This window comes from Bos indicus, chromosome 4, assembly GCF_029378745.1.
Source record: "Bos indicus isolate NIAB-ARS_2022 breed Sahiwal x Tharparkar chromosome 4, NIAB-ARS_B.indTharparkar_mat_pri_1.0, whole genome shotgun sequence".
In the NCBI taxonomy this organism is placed as follows: Eukaryota; Metazoa; Chordata; class Mammalia; order Artiodactyla; family Bovidae; genus Bos; species Bos indicus.
In genome coordinates, this window is record NC_091763.1 from 87,178,599 (window position 1) to 87,198,113 (window position 19,515).

Genomic DNA, 19,515 nt, shown 5'->3' on the forward strand with positions numbered 1-19,515 from the left:
AAGCTGAAGCTTGAATACTTTGGCTACCTGATGTGAACAGGCAACTCATTGGAAAAGACCCTAATGCTAGGAAAGACTGAGGGTGAGAGGAGAAGGGGGCCACAGAGGATGAGATGGTTGGATGGCATCACCAACTCAATGTACATGAGTTTAAGCAAACTCTAGGAGATAGTGAAGGACGGGGAAGCCTGGTGCACTGCAGTTCATGGAGTCACAGAGTTGGACAGGATTTAGTGACTGAACAACAATAAGGATAAGGAATAAACAAAAACAATGGGAAACATTTTAAAAAATCAAACATCCTTTCTCTTTTTGTCAGAATCTATCCAGATGCACGGGCTTCCCTGGTGGCTCAGACAGGAAAGAATCCGTCTGCAAAGCAGGAGACTGAGGTTTGATCCCCAGGTTAGGACGATCCCCTGGAGAAGGGAACAGCTACCCACTCCAGTATTCTTGCTTAGAGAATGCCATGAACAGAAGAGCCTGGCAGGCTATAGTTCATGGGGTTGCAAAGAGTCAGACATGCCTGAGCGATTTTCACTCACTCACGCACATCCAGACACATAATCTGGCTCAGACACTGATGTTTACATGAATGACCATAATCACAAGTATGCGTGTCTGCACTGAACTCCTCTCCCTGCACTCCTCTGCTGCTGGAACAGCCTGGGACCCAGTCAGCTGGAGAGCAGGATACATCCACCATTCACAGTGAGCCAAATGGCAAACACCGAATTACTGCCTGACATTCGCCTGGCCTACAGTGTCACCAATATGGCGAACAATATCATATTTAAAATATTTTAGGGACCTTCAATTAAGATTCTGCTGCAACAATAAGTCACAGAGTAATAACCTGAGCTGGGCTCATATCCATCATTCTGTCTCTCTCTCTGCCTCTTCCCTGGAGGATATTCCTGACCCTCCATCCCCATAGCCAAGTCCCAGGATCCACCAGGAAAGGAAGAGTCTGACAGGATTGAAAGGGACATCTCAGGCTTGCAGTGTAATCTTTCTCTCTGCATTTACATCCCTGCTATGATGCTGAGTGTCAAACCTGCCAGCAGAACTAAGACAAAAGCCCATCCCAGCCACTCTGTTATTTCTGAAATTCAGAAATAACAACATGGCTCCCTGGAAAGTGTAGAGTCTGGAGTCGGCCTGACTGTGTACCTCCGGCAAGTTTTCTCACCAGGAATGTGGTGCATGTGTATGGAGGCGTGTGCTGGGGTGAGAGCCCAAGGCTTTCCAGAAGGCATCTGGAACTTGCTGCCTTTGTCAGAGTGAGAGGCCTTAGATGGACAGTGGTCAGATCAGTTTGTCTAAATTTCTGGTCAGACACAGTCTCGTCCCAGGAATGTGAAAGAGGGCTTTAAAAATTTTCTGGAAAGGAGCTTAAACTATCTTTCTCAAGAGAAAACACAGAAATTCGGAAGAAAAGCCTGAGGGGAGAGGTTGAGAGGCCCTCAGAGAGAAGGGAGGACTGTCTTAGAAGCAAGTTATTGTGAAAGATCTGAAGGACGTGAAACCTGCTCAACTGAGAAACTGCTGAAGGACAGAAACAACCTCTTGGCCCCGTGAAGTGAACCAGCCCTGAGGAGGGAAGGAGGGAAAAAGAGAGGCGCTGACACACGGCCACTTGAAGGTGTCTCAGACAGATGCGTTAACCTCCACCTAGGGAGCTGGGCTGGTTCTCTTTTGTGCAGTGAAGACAGTCTAGCCTGGACATCCATGGAAACTGTACAACCAAGACTGGTCCTTAAATACATACAGTCTTTAATTTCAGCTTCCCCGGTAGCTCAGCTGGTAAAGAATCTGCCTGCAAGGCAGGAGACCCAGGTTCAATTCCTGGGTCAGAAAGATCTGCTGGAAAAGGGACAGGGTACCCACTCCAGTATTCTTGGGCTTCCCTGGTGGCTCAGCTGGTAAAGAACCTACCTGCCATTTAGGAGACTTGGGTTCGATTGATCCCCTGGTGAAGGGAATGGCTCATTCCAAGGAGAGGGATTAAGGTAGCTTTAAAACTGTAACCCGAGTGGGTTCTATCTTATCTTCACATAAAAGAATTATTCCATGCTAGAAAAATGATGAAAACGATTCTACTCACCTCTCTTCCCTGAGGAATCCCAAGAATTTGGAAGCATTGTGGAATGAAGACATGCCATAGTGTCACAAAGCGTTTTAAAAAGAGGTCATTATAATACTTCTGCATTTTGGCATCTAGCTCAGTGATATTTATAAGTTTTGATTATGTCTGTTCAATAAAATCAACTTTATTTTTGTACCTTAGAAAATAAGTAATACTTACATTTTAATTGTGTTTGGATATATTGTACTTTAACAAGCAGGTACTGGTTGCAGGGAGTATTTAACATTATTTACACTTAAAAGACAGAAGAGTTATTATTTTCCTTATTAGTGTAGGAAGATTAAATGTAATTTTTGTGAAATGTAAATTACATGTACCTGTTTAGGTGAAATTGGATAGCCAATCAGAATTTTTTTTTGAATTCAAAAAGGTCTAATATTCTGATGATAATGCCTTTTAACAAAAGACAAAGACAACACATACATACATTTTTATCATATAATCATTTTCCTTGTAACACAGCAGTAGTACTAGCCTAGAAAAGCTCCTCCTGGGAATTCATTTCAAATTATTGAAGCAGCTGTTTCTTCAGTTTAAAATAAAATATCCATAACAAGTTCACACATGACAGATGCAAGGTAAAAACTAGATTCCATAGTGTGAGCTAAAAGCAGATGTTTTGAATGATCATATTTATAAGCAGATACAATACATCTTAGTTATCTATAGCAGGGCTCCATGAATATTCTTTTCTGAGAATTTGCTTAAAATGTACTTCCTATAGTTTCTTATATTTTTGAGGACTAGGCTTCATTAAATATAAATATTTTATAAATTATTCTGTATCTGTTCTTTTTCCTTCTTGCTCATTTCACATACTTTCTCAAGAATAAAAGGATTGCTAGGGCACTGAAATTTATTACATTTACTTAATTTTATACATTTTCTCTACCTAATTCAAAGTCAGAAAACTCCTGTTTTTACAAAAAAATAAACTCATAGCTATTAGAAAGAATGGCACTTTTAAACCTCAGAATAAGCAGCTTGCCTGATGAAATACCATTTTATATCTCTACTGAATGTCAATACATAATTAGAACCAGAACTTTCGAAAACTATTAAAAATGCAGGGTTAGTGAAAATTGAAAGAAAAGCTTGATGGTAAAAGTGAAACACTAGAGTTACCAGGGATGCAGTTATGAATGTCTTCAGTGCGATTTTGTTATTGTTCACTACTTCTTCTTGGGCACGTTGACTAACTTACATTTCTAAACTAAAGCCATCAGGATACAGGGAGAAAAGCTGGTGAGTGATCTGGCATCATTAGATGAGGGTCATGTCCCAGCTTTGCTTCTTGCTAGTTGTACACCTTTGGCAGATCTCATAAGCTCTTCCGTGTTCCACACAGAAAGACAGTTGTCAGGTACAGATACTAAATTATAGACATACACAATTCCTTTGTAACATATAGGAGTTATATTTCCAGGAAAAGCACGCACACTCAGTTTACTATAGATAAACGGCCAGGTGTGTATCAAAGGCAACGGACAGGCCACATCTTCAGTGCCATTCCCACCGTCGCAAAGCATTATGCGCGGCTTTATGTGACAGTTAAAACAAGTCATCACCTCTGCATGATGCTCTTCATTCTGCTGTAAGACTTCGATGCAGAGCTCTGCTAGATGAAGAACCTCTTCCAGCTTCCTCGCAGGAGTCGCCTGGTTCATGGTCTCTATATTAAAAACAAATCATAATCATGTTACCTTGAAAATAAAAAGCCAAGCGGATTCTAAAAGATGTAATGATGAGACCAGGGTGTTGAAACAGAATGAGAAAGCATATTTTTGAGAAATAAGAGAGACAAGAAATACAAATGAATACATTCTTTAAAACAAAACAAAACAAAACAAAAATCAGTTCACCAGATTGCAGAAAATACTTCACCCACAAAGCAATCACAGGAAACGGCAAGTGCTTTGCCATTTAACATATTAGAGCTAACAGGTGCATCAGCACATTAGATGCTCAACTTCTGCAACAAACAAGTTATAATTCTCCTCAAGGTCAGAGATACAAATAAAAGCAGATACCACAGTCTTTTCCTTCTCTCGGTATTGTATTATCAATACAATACCATTCTCACCAGATGAGTCATTCCTGGCATTAGCGAAACCCAGGCTTTTTTGCTGCTATTTAAATTTCCAGCCTGAAATGCCTAAGGTTCATGTTGATCTTAAACTGAAGAAGTACAAAGTCACCTAAAACAACTCTGACAGGCTGCAATTAACTGATTTCCTCCCTTCCAACTGGGGAAGGGTGGGGAGCCGTTCTTTAAAGCTGAAGGTTCTTTTCGTATTACAGCAAACTAGTATGAAAAGGCCAGGCCACAAAGAGATTAAGTGCAGCTACCTGGAATTCAGAAGGCAAAGCAGTTGATTTCAGAGAGAAAATGAAACTGGCAAAAATTAGAGGTGCCCTGTGTAATGAGATTGTTTCAAAATAGAGCTTTCAATAAGGATATTAAAGATAAACATTGTCTTAGATTTCTGGACTCTCTCTTTGCTCATATATAGAGATTGTAGGGAAGAAAAGGAAAATATTCAGATAAAGAGCTTTTTCTGAGGAACCTAAGGAGTCTTTTTTTTGGGGGGGGGGCAATAATCTAGTCCCTCAGCATCTCCCTATAACCTGAGCCTTAAATGTGGAGGAGACTTTCATTTGCTCTTAATTTGTCCCTAAGTGACACACAATGATGCAGTGAAACACAGCTTGTGGTTGGTGCTTGTTCATTAAACATTTATTATACACTCACTATAGGTTACAGTGTGATGCACGTGGGGGTTCCCATCCTCCAACTCTGGTACCCATCCTCCTAAATTCCCCTGCAGGATGAAAGCCATTGGCCCTCTTGACAAGGATCAAAGAGTAGGTTGATTCTTCAGGAAAACAGTGAGCCAAACACCGCAGAGTGGAGTGTGCCTACAAAGATCTCGGCTGTGGGAAGTGGGAGGAAATATAAGACATGACCCTGCTTTAAACAGCTCAAACTCCAAAAATCACTCCTGCTAGGACCCTCAGGCATCCATTATCCAATCTTCCTTCTGTTTCATGATCACTTCAATGTCCTCACATAAAGGTGAAATCAAGGAGGCTCATGACTTTGCACAGCAGTCTACTCTATTTGGGAACAGTTCTAGCTCTGATGGTGAGGAAACGTAAGAATTTTGGAAACTGTGTCAAGCCAACAGAGGTGATGAAGGGGATGTGAGGAGAGACAGCTGAGAGCAGGTGCATGTGGGGGAATCAGTGGGAAGATAATCAGAAACTGAGGCAAGTCCTAAAGGAGAAACCAATGACCTTGGTAAGTGAAAGAAGCGTTTCTAGAAATGACAGAGACGTGGTGCATTTCAGAGGAAGGCGAGGATGCAGCTGGCTACAAATGGTATCGTTTACTGAGGACCAAGGATGTGTCAGGTGCAGCACCAGGCACTTCCTATGTGTCATCATACTAATTTTCCCAACAACTTTAAGCCATTTGGCTATTTATTCATGTAAGTCATAGATGAAGAAACAAGCATGGAGAGATGAGATGAAACAGCTAATACATAGTAAAGGTGAGACCTAACTTAGCATGAGCTCTTACCATCTCTGCCCTGCACATGCCCGGATGAAGCAGAAATGTACTGGGTTATGATGGCTGAGGAGCCTGAGATTGGATCATCCAGGCTTTAAGAATATAAAAGACTTAGTAACTATATCCTATGGGGCTTCCCAGGTGACACAGTGGTAAAGAATCTACCTGCAATGCAGGAGACATGGGTTCAATCCCTGGGTCAGGAAGAGCCCCTGGAGGATCAATGGCAATGCACTCCAATATTCATGCCTGGGAAATCCCATGGACTTCCCAGGAGGAGCCTGGGAAATCCCATGGACTTCCCAGAGGAGCCTGGTGGGCTACAGTCCATGGGGTCACAAAAGAGTCAGACATGACTGACCACACACACACACACACATTACACAACTCTATGCTATAGGTAACTTGGAATGAATGTTTCTTCTCTGGGCTTTAGAATAAGTTAATTTTGGGAAAATGAATTTGTGACTGTGCAGAACAAGGAAGGACTGGTGGGGGCCAGGTCTAGTGTATGGAGAATGATTGGAAGATGGTAATGGGAACAGAAAAGAAAGAGGAAGGCGGAGGGACACTGAGGAGAGGATCTGCAAGCATGTTGTGACTGGAAATTGCAAGCCAGAGAGGACAATGACCCTGAGGTCTGCAAACTGTGAGGCTGAGTCAATGAAGACGCATCGTTGATGAAACTACCAAACAGGTCTTTTTAGGTCAACCCACACATATTGGGAGTAATTACCATGTACATATAAAGTAAGCAAATTATTCTAAACTTAAAGGAAAGTTGTGCATTGTATTAAAATTTGCATCCACAAGGAGAAGAAAACTACTCATCATTCAAGTCATAACTTTAATGTTACCTTAAGTGTGGGACATCTTCAGAGTTTTGAGGCTGAGTGACTTACTCCTCTCTCTGAGCTCTCCCACTAGAGGCTCATGAACCTGTTATTAGACTGGGCTCAGATCAGTGAGAACCTGGGTCTCAAGATCTTGTGCTCTCACTCTCTTGAATAGATGTTGGAATATGATGGGTACTTAATGAATGTTCACGAGAATGCAGTAGTATAATTTTGGGGAATGTGCACGTTAAAAACAGAATCAATACCCAAATTATTTCATTTCACTTTGTGTGGGATTACAAATAGCTTTTAGTCACTCACACACCAAAGGTTGACGAGACAGGAAGTCCACCGATAAAATGCAGCTGTGGTCTGAGGACACTGCTCAAAAATCAATGAAAGCTGTGTTCTTAAATTAGAGATTTTGGGGGGAAGAGTTTTCAAAATAATTTTGAAATTATTTTGGTTCTCAAAGAGCATATCACTTATATTCCTTAATTTTTCCATCTTTAGACTGAGGGTGTCACATGAAATTGAGGATTTCTAACCTTAGGTTTGAGGGAATCCTTGAACCTCTTAAAGCTATATGATAATTTTTGTGTATAGAGGCATTTTTTTCGGTAGTGAAGAGTTACGACTCAGATTCTCAAAGTAGTCCATGAGCCACACAAATGACAAGAATCACTGAACCATATACTTTCTAAGATTGCTTCCATCTAAGAGAGTCTAGGAGAAGGCAATGGCACCCCACTCCAGTACTCTTGCCTGGAAAATCCCATGGACAGAGGAGCTTGGTGGGCTGCAGTCCATGGGGTCGCTAAGAGTCGGACACGACAGAGCGACTTCACTTTCACTTTTCACTTTCATGCATTGGAGAAGGAAATGGCAACCCACTCCAGTGTTCTTGCCTGGAGAATCCCAGGGACGGGGAGCCTGGTGGGCTGCTATCTATGGGGTCGCACAGAGTTGGACACAACTGAAGAGACTTAGCAGCAGCAGCAGCAGCAGCAGCAGCAAGAGAGTCTAAGCTTCCTATCGATTTGGGGCTTTACCTATATTGGGTTATATTATTTCAACTTCATAAGGAAAGGAAAAGGCAACAAAATGTAATTGTCTTGATCACAGAAGGGGAATTTATTTCTTCTACATACTTTAGAACATTATTTACTGAAGCCCTAAAACCACTCTGCCAGTTAGGGAATCAGGACCCCCATTTCCAGATTAGGGAAAAGAGTCTTAGAAAGGTTAAAACAGTAGTAATACAATAACTTGAATTCTTTTCCACTCAATTCTCTGAATAGGATTAACATACACATATACACACTCAATATATATATATATATACACACACATAAATATATAAATAAACTCAGTTTATTCAATATAAATAAGCTATATTTATTCAATATAAATAAACTTCTCAATAAACTCAGAAGTTTATTTAATATAAACTCATCCACCTTTATTTAATATAAACTTCTGAAATAGCTGAAAGTTTGAGCTTATAAAGTCACCATATCCTTAGCCACAAGTAGGCAATAATGGAAAAGAACCAAGGAAGCTACCAGAAAACTTATTACTTGTGAATATGTCAAAACTAGCTTTTACATTTGACATTCTCTTAAGGAAAAACTCAGAGTACCTTGTGTTCTACGGAAACTTAAAAACAGTCTGAAACATTTTCTTCTAGATTAAATTTACTGAGAGTCTCAAAACTTCATACTTGAACATAATGGCCACTCTAACACTTTAAATAAATAGCATTTTTATCAAGCACACTATGTATGCCATCTCTGGCTGCCACTCATTTGACTACTGCCAAGAAGTTTAATGCATTTTGTAGTCAGAAGTCTATTAGATAACAAGGTTATCAATAGCACCATTAAAATTCTGAATGCTGTGAATATTTGAGAAATCACCCTTAAAATGTCCACTTCCCTCTTTTTGTAACATTTCTACAGCATTATAGATGCCTGAATATTCTTCAAGCTTCAACATCAAGTTGCTGATAGTTGTAATACATTTGAAACAGTGATATTAAAAAAAAATAGATACCTAAAGTAGCAAGATTTCTTGATGAATTTCAAAGTATTGCTCTTGGCTAAGATGGTTTTTCATTCTGGAACACTTTTACTTTTCTATGATAACACTTCTTGGCTCCTCAAAGCAATTCCTTTTAATTATGTGTTGTTGTTTAGTCACTGAGTTGTGTCTGGCTCTATTGCAACCCCATGGACTGTAGTCCACCAGGCTCCTCTGTTCACAGGATTTCCCAGGCAAGAAAACTGGAGTAGATTGCCATTTCCTTCTCCAGGGGATCTTCCTGAGCCAGGGACTGAACCCGCGTCTCCTGCACTGGCAGGCAGATTCTTTACTCCTGAGTCATCAAGGAAGCCCTTTAATTATGTATTTCCATGGAAGGAGGAGCCTGGTAGGCTACAGTCCATGGGGTCTCAAAGAGTCGGACACGACTGATTGGCTTCACTTCTGTACATTTAAGAGGGGCTTCCCAGGTGGCTCACTGGGAAAGCAGCTGCTGCCAATGCAAGGAGACACAGGTTCTATCCCTGGCTCAGGAAGATCCCCTGGAGGAGGAAATGGCAACCTACTCCAATATTTTTGCCTGGAAAATCTGATGCACAAGGAGCCTGGTGGACTACAGTCCAAAGAGTTGCAAGAGTCAGACACAATTGAACATGTCATTTAAAAAGACAGCTTGACCACTGTGCATTAGTATGCTTTAACTCTGCTCCCCTGCTTCAAACAGGGTGCACATTCTCAGCATCCTTTCCTTGGCTGCCTCCCTCCCTGCCACTGCCTGTCAAAGTTCCTTGTGGATACACACTGATGCTCACGGTGAAGTTTGTAAGTGGACATGGGGAGAAGACTAGTCTAAAGATCATTTGGCCCATTTTTATCCATATAAGATATACAGAGATTTGAAATGTACTTGACCTTAACTTTTAACAGACTATATCTGTACTTGCAGCTAAAGAAGTAGACTCAAGATGGTGTTGGACTGAGGGCTGCGGTGATAATCCCATCACAGTGCTGCCTTGTTTTTCTCCTTTGTGTCTGCTGCTGCTGCTGCTGCTGCTAAGTCACTTCAGTCGTGTCCGACTCTATGCGACCCCGTAGACAGCAGCCCGCCAGGCTCCCCCGTCCCTGGGATTCTCTAGGCAAGAACACTGGAGTGGGTTGCCATTTCCTTCTCCAAGATCATGACAACTAGCTGGAGTGCACCAACAATAGCTCCTATATATGTGCTAAGATTTCTTCCTGGTTCTTCACCATCCCCAGATTTTGTGGCCCTGAATTTGATTCAACAAAGCATATACTATATGTAAGATATTGTATTAATAACTGAGGGGATAGAATGATGAACAGAACTTCTGCCTTCAATGAATTTATGTATTTCTTTCCCTAATCAGCTTATAAGGTAGAGGACAGAACTGCATCCCATCCCTTTTTGGTCAATAAGTTCTACTAAAAAAGCTCTGACAGAGAGTGAATTAAATGTACTCACTATGCAGAAAGAAATAGGATCAAAGATGTATCAAAAAGAAGGCTTTTAACTGCTTGTGTATAATACATGGAGTTCTTCAGAATCAAATTATCCTCTTGGTGGGTGTGTGTTTGAGTTCAGAAACTTTAGATCAGAGAAAGTTAGCTGCAGGCTGAAACTGAAGTTGCCCATCTTTCCCCTCCTCCCATCCAAAGAAAAAGAACTCACTCACTCTCCTGTTGTTTCTCGTTCCCTCTAAAGGACAGAAGTCAGATGAATGAGGAGAAAGCCCTGACATTCAGAGGGTAACTGAGGAGAGAAACTTGTACACCTGAAGAAGAGATGCTGGGGAGAACTGCAGGTCCTGGGGAGAAAAGGAAAAATAAAGAAATAAAAAGAGAAAGAGGAAAGATGGGGAGGAAATGGAGAAATGATTGTCATCTAGAGAAAGGCGTTAAAGGAAGGTGTATGGCTTGTTCCAAGTAAGGAGATGGGCAACACGGAAGCATCTACACGGGACACTGCAGACCCAGACAGGGAGCCTGCCTTGTGAGGTTCAGCTAAACAAGCAGGCTGGTGCAAGGGTACAACTGAGTTCTTCTACCTGAAATCCCACAGGTCATTCAGTAGCAAGGACTGTCGGCACCCTCCCTGTGGACTGCTGATCAGAAAAACTTATCTACCCACAGACCCCGCTGAGAAATGGTGGAATGGATCCCTCTATTTCCTTGTGCCCCTCCTCCACCAAAGTATTGAGCTGGCCAAAAAGTTCATATGGGTTTCCATAACATTTTATGGAAAAGTCCGTATGAACTTCTTGGCCATCTATTGGCCAACCCAAAAGATGGTGACTGCTCCTGTCACCCTCCTCACCCTCTTATAAAAATACAGGGCAGTATCATATTATGGACATATGCTGCACACTGCTATGTACACATACATGCTTTATACCAATTAGATCAGAAATTGCTCCAACCGAGCTCCCACCTCTATGTTAAATGCCTTTTTCCATTCATACACCCTTTACGCCAGCCCAGCTGGCTCAGAGAATTTCTGCTGGCTCCCCAGCCTGTCTTAATTTGAATCTTAATTCTTGTCTGGGGTCAGTGTTCCCCCTGTACATGTGATTCAGATGGAGAACACAATTGGAAAATTTAAATTTTATTGAGATTTTCTGATCTACCCTCTAGCTCCAGGCACAGCAACCTGGTAAGAGATACAGTGCCAGAGTCTAGTACAGGTAGGTCCTTGGGGGGACCTACCAAGTTTGGGGGGTCCTACCCCTGGTCAGACCTCAGTACTTATGGGCCTTTATATCTCAAGAGAGAAGGAGGGCAGGAGATCAAATACTTTCCCATTAAACAAAACAACCACTCCTCCTCCCACCTGTCTGCCACTTTAGAGCTTATGACCACATGAGATGATTTTGGGGGAAATGCTCTCAACTTAGTCCCTAAGAGGGAAGAGAATACAACCTGCTGGCTAAAAAGACCATCTTAGAATCTAGGGGAGAGGTGTGGCTCAAATCTGAACCCCACACCCCGAACCTGATCTATATTTGCTTAGGATATGATTCCCCCAAACTTGGCACTGTTAACTGTTGCAAAAGGATGGCTTATTACCCACTTTCTCTTGAACTGTCTTACTGCAACCTATTATGGTTCTATGAGTTCCATATGGGCTTCCCTGGTGGCTCAGTAGTAAAGGACTTGCCTGCCAATATAGGAGATCTGAGTTCAGTCTCTGGAAGATCCCCTGGAGGAGGAAATGACTACACTCCAGTATTCTTGCCTGGAGAATTCCATGGACAGAGGGGCCTGGTGGGCTACCATCCATGGGGATCACAACAAGTCAGACAAGACCTAGCTACTGAGCATGTGCACACACACCCTGAGTGCTAGACATAATACATAGCTCTAATCAATGAATTGGATGTCTTCAGTATAGGTCTATGATTCACAACTTCATCATGCACCAGAATCACCTGGAGGGCTTGCTGAAACACAGATTGATGACACCACCCCCAGAGTTTTAGATTCAGTAGCTCTCATGTGGGGGTCAAACAATTTTCAGGTCCCAGGAGGTGCTGGTCTCAGGAATGCACTTTGACAACTATTAGTGGAGAAGGCAATGGCACCCCACTCCAGTACTCTTGCCTGGAAAATTCCATGGACGGAGGAGCCTGGTAGGCTGCAGTCCATGGGGTCGCTAAGAGTCAGACAGGACTGAGAGGCTTCACTTTCACTTTTCACTTTGATGCACTGGAGAAGGAAATGGCAACCCACTCCAGTGTTCTTGCCTGGAGAATCCCAGGGACAGGGGAGCCTGGTGGGCTGCCGTCTATGGGGTTGCACAGAGTCGGACACGACTGAAGCGACTTAGCAAGCAACAAGCAACAGTGTTTATGAAAAACAAAGATGACCTGTTGAAACATCAAATTATTTCTTCCTTTACCTGTAGTTAAGCTACATGGTTATGTAAATTTCATTTTAGAAAAAAAATGACTTTATTCCGTAAAATCAGAACACACTATCCCTTTCTGTAATGTTATGCCAGATAGGATGAGGTATATTTTTGGACAATCCTTAGGTGAACGAAAATAATCTAGAATGCCTCCCTATAGCCATTTACAATCCCTGAGAATACCAATGCCACAGATGTTTGAAAACATTAGGTCTGTGGCTTCCTAATTCCAAGACTCCCTTTGGGGCCAACTTGTTTAATGACCCTGTCATTTAAAGCAACAGTTGCAGTTAATACCTCCTTGGAATTAATCATGCTAATGATATAGTGCTTTCCAATAATTGTCCTGTGGTCACAGATATATTAAATACTTTACCTGGATTGTCTTTCGCATCAATAAATCCATTTTTAAGGAAATGGTTGGCTATAGAGCACAGGAGAATTGACACTGAACTATAGACAACGGCAGCCAAATTGGATCCAATTGAGCAACCTCCATAAGTCACAGCCAGTGATCTATGAGGGACAGGCCAGAAAAAGTCAGATATATTTGGAGGTAAATGTCAGTGACACTTAGTGAAACTTTCTTGAGGAAGAATATGGAGGTACTGTTTCCTCTGAAGATCTTTTTTTAAAAAAAATTATCTTATTTATTATTTATTTACTTGGCTGCTGTGGGTCTTAGCTGTGGCACACTGTGTCTTTGATATTGGTTGCAGCATGCAGGATCTTTAGCTGTGACATGTGACCTCTGACTTGCTGCCTGTGCGATGTAGTTCTCAGACGAGGGATCAAACCCTGGCTCCCTGCACTGGAAGAGTGGAGTCTTAGTCACTGAACTGCCAGGGAAGTCCCTTCTCTTAAGATCTTAAAGCGAGGAATGTTGTGATGGAATTACATATACGGGACTATTAAGATCCATACACAACCAGTTGAGTATCATTTAACATTTGTCATAGGCTTCTAATACGTGACTTTTAAGAGTGGAGAAACAGGGGAGTTGCCTAGTGGCCTACTGGTTTTGGGGTATCACTGCTGTGGCCCCAATTCCATCTCTGGGCCAGGAACTGAGATCCCACAAGCTGCAAAGTGGCCAAAAAAAAAAAAAAAAAAAAAGGCATTTGAGTTTTATTCAAGTTTAACTTAGTCCTTTTAGCTATTGAGACTCTGGCTTTCTTCAAATCTGTGAAACCAGAAGATCAAAGATCTCAACCGAAATGAAAATCTGCAGTGTTGCTGACTGCAGAGCCTATGAAGGCTTGAAAGAAGAGAGAAGAAAACTTTCTTGTGTGCATATTTACTTTGGCCTGGTTAGCTCTTGCTAGAACTATGTGGCAGGATTCTAATGACAGCAGAATTTTTTTCCATTGGTAGTTCTGACAGCTAATAACTGTACAACAGGTGCTTTTCTAAAGACAAGTCTTCAGCCATGAAATCTATCTGTATCTTACATGCACACATATATCAATACATTCAGCAGCTGAAACTGAGAAATGGTCCCTTCCCTGGTTTTATTGCTCTTCACACACACATGGACACACACACACGTGTATGTATACACATACATATATATGTATGTGTGTTTATGTACACACACACACACACACCATGGATTTCCCTTCCCTGATGGCTCACCAGGTAAAGAATCCACCTGCAATGCAGGAGACAAAGGAGATGTGGATTTGATCCCTGGGTTGGGAAGATCCATTGGAGGAGGATAATGTCAACCCACTCCAGTATTCTTGCCTGGAAAAATCCCATGGACAGAGAACCCATGCAGGCTACAGTCTAAAGGGTCACAAAGAGTTGTACATGACTGAGCAAGTAAGCACACACACATATATACCATATTTATTTCTCCTCAATATAACTCAGATTCAGAAACTGAAAACCATCAGAATAATCTCAATTATAGTAACTGTCACACCAATACTAAATTATCATATAATTAAGGCCTGCTGCTAAGTCACTTCAGTCATGTCCGATTCTGTGCGACCCCATAGACAGCAGCCCACCAGGCTCCCCAGTCCCTGGGATTCTCTAGGCAAGAACACTGGAGTGGGTTGCCATGTCCTTCTCCAATGCATGAAAGTGAAAAGTGAAAGTGAAGTCGCTCAGTCGTGTCCGACCCTCAGTAACCCCATGGACTGCAGCTTTCCAGGCTCCTCCATCCATGGGATTTTCCATTTAAGGCCTATAGCATCTTAAATTTCATGCCTAGTCCTTCCAGTCTTCTGATTGAAAGTGAAAGTGTTAAGTCACTCAGTGGTGTCAGACTCTGAGACCCCATGGACTGTATCCTGCCAAGATCCTCTGTCCATGGAATTCTCCAGGCCAGAATATTGGAGAGGGTAGCCTTTCCTTCTCCAGGGGCTCTTCCTGATCCAGGGATCGAACCTGGGTCTCCTGCATTGAAGGCAGATTCTTTACCATCTGTGCTACCAGGGAAGTCCCAAGAATAAAGGTAATCAGAAGCAATTTACCTAAAACAAACAGCCTTTCCATGGTCATTCATTACATTCCTACATAAAGGGAGTAACTGCATACCTCCATACTCATCCTTCTCCTGGCCCTATACTCTTCTTTTCATTTTCTAGGAGAAAGCCTGCCTGTGAACAATGTGGGTTAGGTAAGCAGGATCCAGTGAGGCAATGGGGTGAAGATGGTTTGCTCAGCAATAAGCAATGGCCAAGGAGAAAGGCATCGCAGAGGCTTGCCAGCTGTAAGACAAGCTGAAGGAGAAGAAATGAGAAGTTTTCTAGACACAGCAACCACAATTGAAGATTTGTAGCCTTGGATGCTAAGAAATTAGTCAAAAGATCCTTAAGATATTTTTTGTTTTGATGTTCACCATTTAAAAAAAAGTCTTTATTGACTGTGTTACAATATTGCTGTGCTTTATGTTTTGGGTTTCTGGCCACAAGCCATGTGAAATCTTAGCTCCTTATTCAGGGATTGAACCTGCACACCCTACTTTGGAAGGTGAAGTTTTAACCCCTGGACCACCAAGGAAGTCCCTAGTCAAAAGATTTTGATATCTGTCTGTATGTATGCATGTCTTTGTTCCCTTTGACACATAATCAAGATCTGTTAGGGCAGCCAGCCCATGCATTAGTGGTGATAATGTATTTGAAGCCATGATTTGGAAAAAGTCTAGTTGGGCAAGTATATAGACCAACTGAAGACAGTAGGGTTGGGCTTGGTGACCTTCTGAGTACGTCTACGGTTGCTTGCAACCTCCTGGATCTGCCTGCCACCAGGAATGTGTATGTGTACACTGATGCCTTAGGGATATTTTATAGGTTTCCCTTCTGAAAAAAAAAAATCCAGCAATACAAATTCTTTGATTAGGTCTTTTAAATTGAGTGCTTGAAGCTATATGGCCACTTTGCTATGGGCTACAAGATATCTCCCTAATTTCCCAAACTAGTTATCTGTCTAAGGCTTTGAGCACTCACACATCCTGTTGAGAAATAAAGAGGTGAAATCTGTCAGTTTGCATTACTCTGGTTTTGTCCAAGTGAAAAGACTTTTTAATACATCTAAACTACTCGGATTAACAAGGTGCCACAGGAGCCACACTGCTGCCTGTCACTTGGTTTGCCTGTTGACATGTGTTAGTAAATAAATAAAAGGGTCATCAATCAGTTGGTTTCAAAACCTGGATTTAGAGAATGATAAATTCGACAGAATTGCTCAGGAAAGCTAGTTATTTCAAGACTACATTTATCTGTAAGCCACATTTGATACAAAAATAAAAATAAAACACAAAACAATACACGACACACTGTCAAGTGAGCTGAATAAAATGACATCCTTTCTGAGACCTTTTAGGTAACAGGTGTTGAACACTTGTAATGAGATTTCCATGCATCTTCAGAGGAAGGGGATAAGATTCTAGCAAGAGCTGTTCAGAGTGTTATGGAGCACGGCCAAGGGAATAGTTCTCAGGGAGGAACGCTCTGAAGGAGACATTACATAAACGTTTTGTTTTCTCAGCAGGCGCTTATGTTCTAAGACTTTTTACAGAAGGCAAATATTCACCCAAGAGAAGCTTTTGGAAGGCTGTAACTTTTCCAGATTCTGAGGAATCTGGGGTATATTTAATTAAGTACTCCCGATGCCTTATCTTGGGCATTTTCCTCATATTATTTTACAAATCTTCCTTTGAAATGTTGAGAGTCAATATGGTTCATGGAGCACTCAATGTAGCTTTTCAGAGTGTGTGAAGAATTTTTTTTTTTCAAGCATAAATGGTTGATTAACAATTCTGCAGAGAAAAATGAAGTTACTAAACTGGAAGTTTGGAAAACCGAGGAAGTGAAAAGATAAAAATGTTGTTTGATGATAGTTAACAATAAAAAGAAATGAAGCATTTATAGTAGCGGATGTTTTCTGTAATACTCTGATGTCTTAAATCTGTCTGGAGACCATGTTTTTTTCTTAGAGACAGATTCAGTTTCTCTTAATCCATTTAGCTGCTGCTGCTGTTGTCTTTTTAACATTCCTGGAACAGCCTATCCTTCCAAAGTGATTTGTGGTCCCACTGTATTCTGGATGAAGCACATCAATCTCCCATTTATACACACCTCTGTCTCTACATTTCCTGTTCTGAGTATCTGGTTGATCCTGGGTTTTGGGGATTGTTTTATAAATTGTCTCAGTATGTGGCAAGGTAAGTGTCTATACTGTTTTGCTTTCACCTTAAGTTAATAAAGTTTTCCTGTACCCTGTATTCTTTTATTTAAATTTTGAAGTAACTTTTATCAGTTTTCCTTAAAATCCTGGAATTCTGATGGACGTTGTTGTGAAATTATAGATTAACTTGGGGGGAGAGTTTATATATTTTTAAGTCATCTCTCTTAAGGACATGAACTGTCTCTATATCTATTTAGATTACTCGCTGTGACCTTTATTTAAATTTCAAAGTTTTCTTTATACAAGTCTAGAAGTTCTGTATAGTCTGGCTGGATACCTTAGGGTTTGGTGGTTACTGTGAAAGGTACCTTAATATCCATCTATCTACCTAGTAGAATGATGGTACAAAGTAGTATTTCTGAGCATGGTCCATGAACCACTGTGGATCCCCAACACCTTTTGGGGGGCCTGCATAGTCAAAAGTACTTTCATAATAAGATGTTTTGCCTTTAAATTCTGTTGACATTTACACTAATGGTGCAAAAGCATAGTAGCTAAAACTGTTGTTACCTCACCATGAATCAAGGCTTAAGGTGCTAAATTATACTTCTCATGTATTCTTTATCACTGTGTACTCAAGAAAAAAATGCTGGTTTTACACAGGAATGTCTGATGGGAGAGTAAACATGATTAATTTTATTGAATTTCTACCCTTGAGTATACCTTTAAAAAAATATCATCTATGACAAAATGAGAAATTTGTGTCAAGTGCTTTTGTAGACTGAAGCACAGTGACTGTCTCAGGGAAAAGTGTTTGGACTGTTTCAGTCTGAGGCTGAGCTAACTGCATTTTATTCTTTCACAGAGAACCATTTTTAGTTGAGAACTACTGACAAAGTATGGTTATTCAGACTTGGAAATCTGGCAGATGTTTTCTGAAAAATGAAGTAAACCTGTCACTTTAAGGAAATGACAGATAGCATTTGTTGCCAGTGATAAAATGGAAGCTTTCAAGTAAGGGCAGAATTTTAGAAAACATATCTGTCATGAGCTTGACAGCTTCCCAACACTTTAAGGCTTTTTTGATGAGTCAGGGGTGATACTGACAAGGATGATTTTTTCAGTATTACAGAATATTTGTTAATATTAAAAAGATCACAAGTCACTGCGTATTTTTCAAATGATCAATACTTGGTGTTAAAAATTACACAAGGTGAAAGATGTATTCAAAATACATGATAAATCAATGGAACTTAATGAAACATCATGAAGAGTTTACTGATTTGCTTTCAGATTCCATATTTCAATTAACCCATAATAAACTTCCACTTGCTGAGAAAAAAACTCATATGAAAAGTTTACTAACACTTTTCAACTACAGTAAGTTTGAACACAGACTTTTTTCCTGTCTTAACCAAAAATAACACATTGCAATAGACTGAATGCACAAGTATGTATGAGAATCTAGATGTTTTCAGTTAGGGAAGCAATTAAAAGAGATGTACAAAGAGGTAAGACACTGTTACACTTCTCACAACATAGTTTTTTGTTCATTTTGGACATTTTTTCTTTTCATTAAAATATTGTATGTTAACAAGTAATGGGTTTATGTTTATTTTTAAACAACATTTTATACGTTTGTTTTATATGTTTGTTTTGCATTAATTTTTAAGAGTATGCTGCTGCTACTGCTAAGTCGCTTCAGTCGTGTCTGACTCTGTGCGACCCCATAGACGGCAGCCCACCAGGCTCCCCTGTCCCTGGGATTCTCCAGGCAAGAATACTGGAGTGGGTTGCCGTTTCCTTCTCCAATGCATGAAAGTGAAAAGTGAAAGTGAAGTTGCTCAGTCATGCCTGACTCTGTGCGACCCCATGGACTGCAGCCTAACAGGCTCCTCCATCCATGGGATTTTCCAGGTGAGTACTGGAGTGGGGTGTTTAAGAGTATAATAGGTCCAAAATTATAAAGCTTGAGGATCACTGGTGTAGAGAAAGACAATTGATTTTAACAGGCTGACTTTTCAACCTTGACGAACTCTAGTATATAATAAGTTCTATTTAGATCCTGTAGAATATTCTAGGGAAGATGATCATTTGCAAACAATGGTGGTTTTATCTCCTCTCTTTACATTCTTTTGATTCACTTTTTTTCATTCCTCTTAGGTAGAGAGTCTGAGATTCAGTATTATGAAAAATTATAATGTATATATTTGTTTTATTTCTAATCCTAGAGAATGACTTTAAATTTTCTTCATTAAATATCCACTGTAGGTGTTTTTCTATATGAATTTTACAAAGCTTAGGAACTCTTTCTAAGCTAATGGTCTAATCTTTTTAATGCCTAAGTGTT

At 40.7% G+C, this 19,515-nt stretch overlaps 1 protein-coding gene across 12 annotated transcripts in view; it reads right to left on the reverse strand.

Moving 5' to 3' along the window:
* The window catches only part of CADPS2 (calcium dependent secretion activator 2), a 582,333-nt gene that overhangs the window by 101,074 nt on the left and 461,744 nt on the right, over nucleotides 1–19,515 (reverse strand). For all 12 annotated transcript variants that reach the window (XM_070787293.1, XM_070787301.1, XM_070787295.1 and 9 more), the window contains one exon: nucleotides 3,718–3,821. In XM_070787293.1, the coding sequence (XP_070643394.1) occupies nucleotides 3,718–3,821 (104 nt within the window). The remainder of the gene's footprint in view (nucleotides 1–3,717; nucleotides 3,822–19,515) is intronic.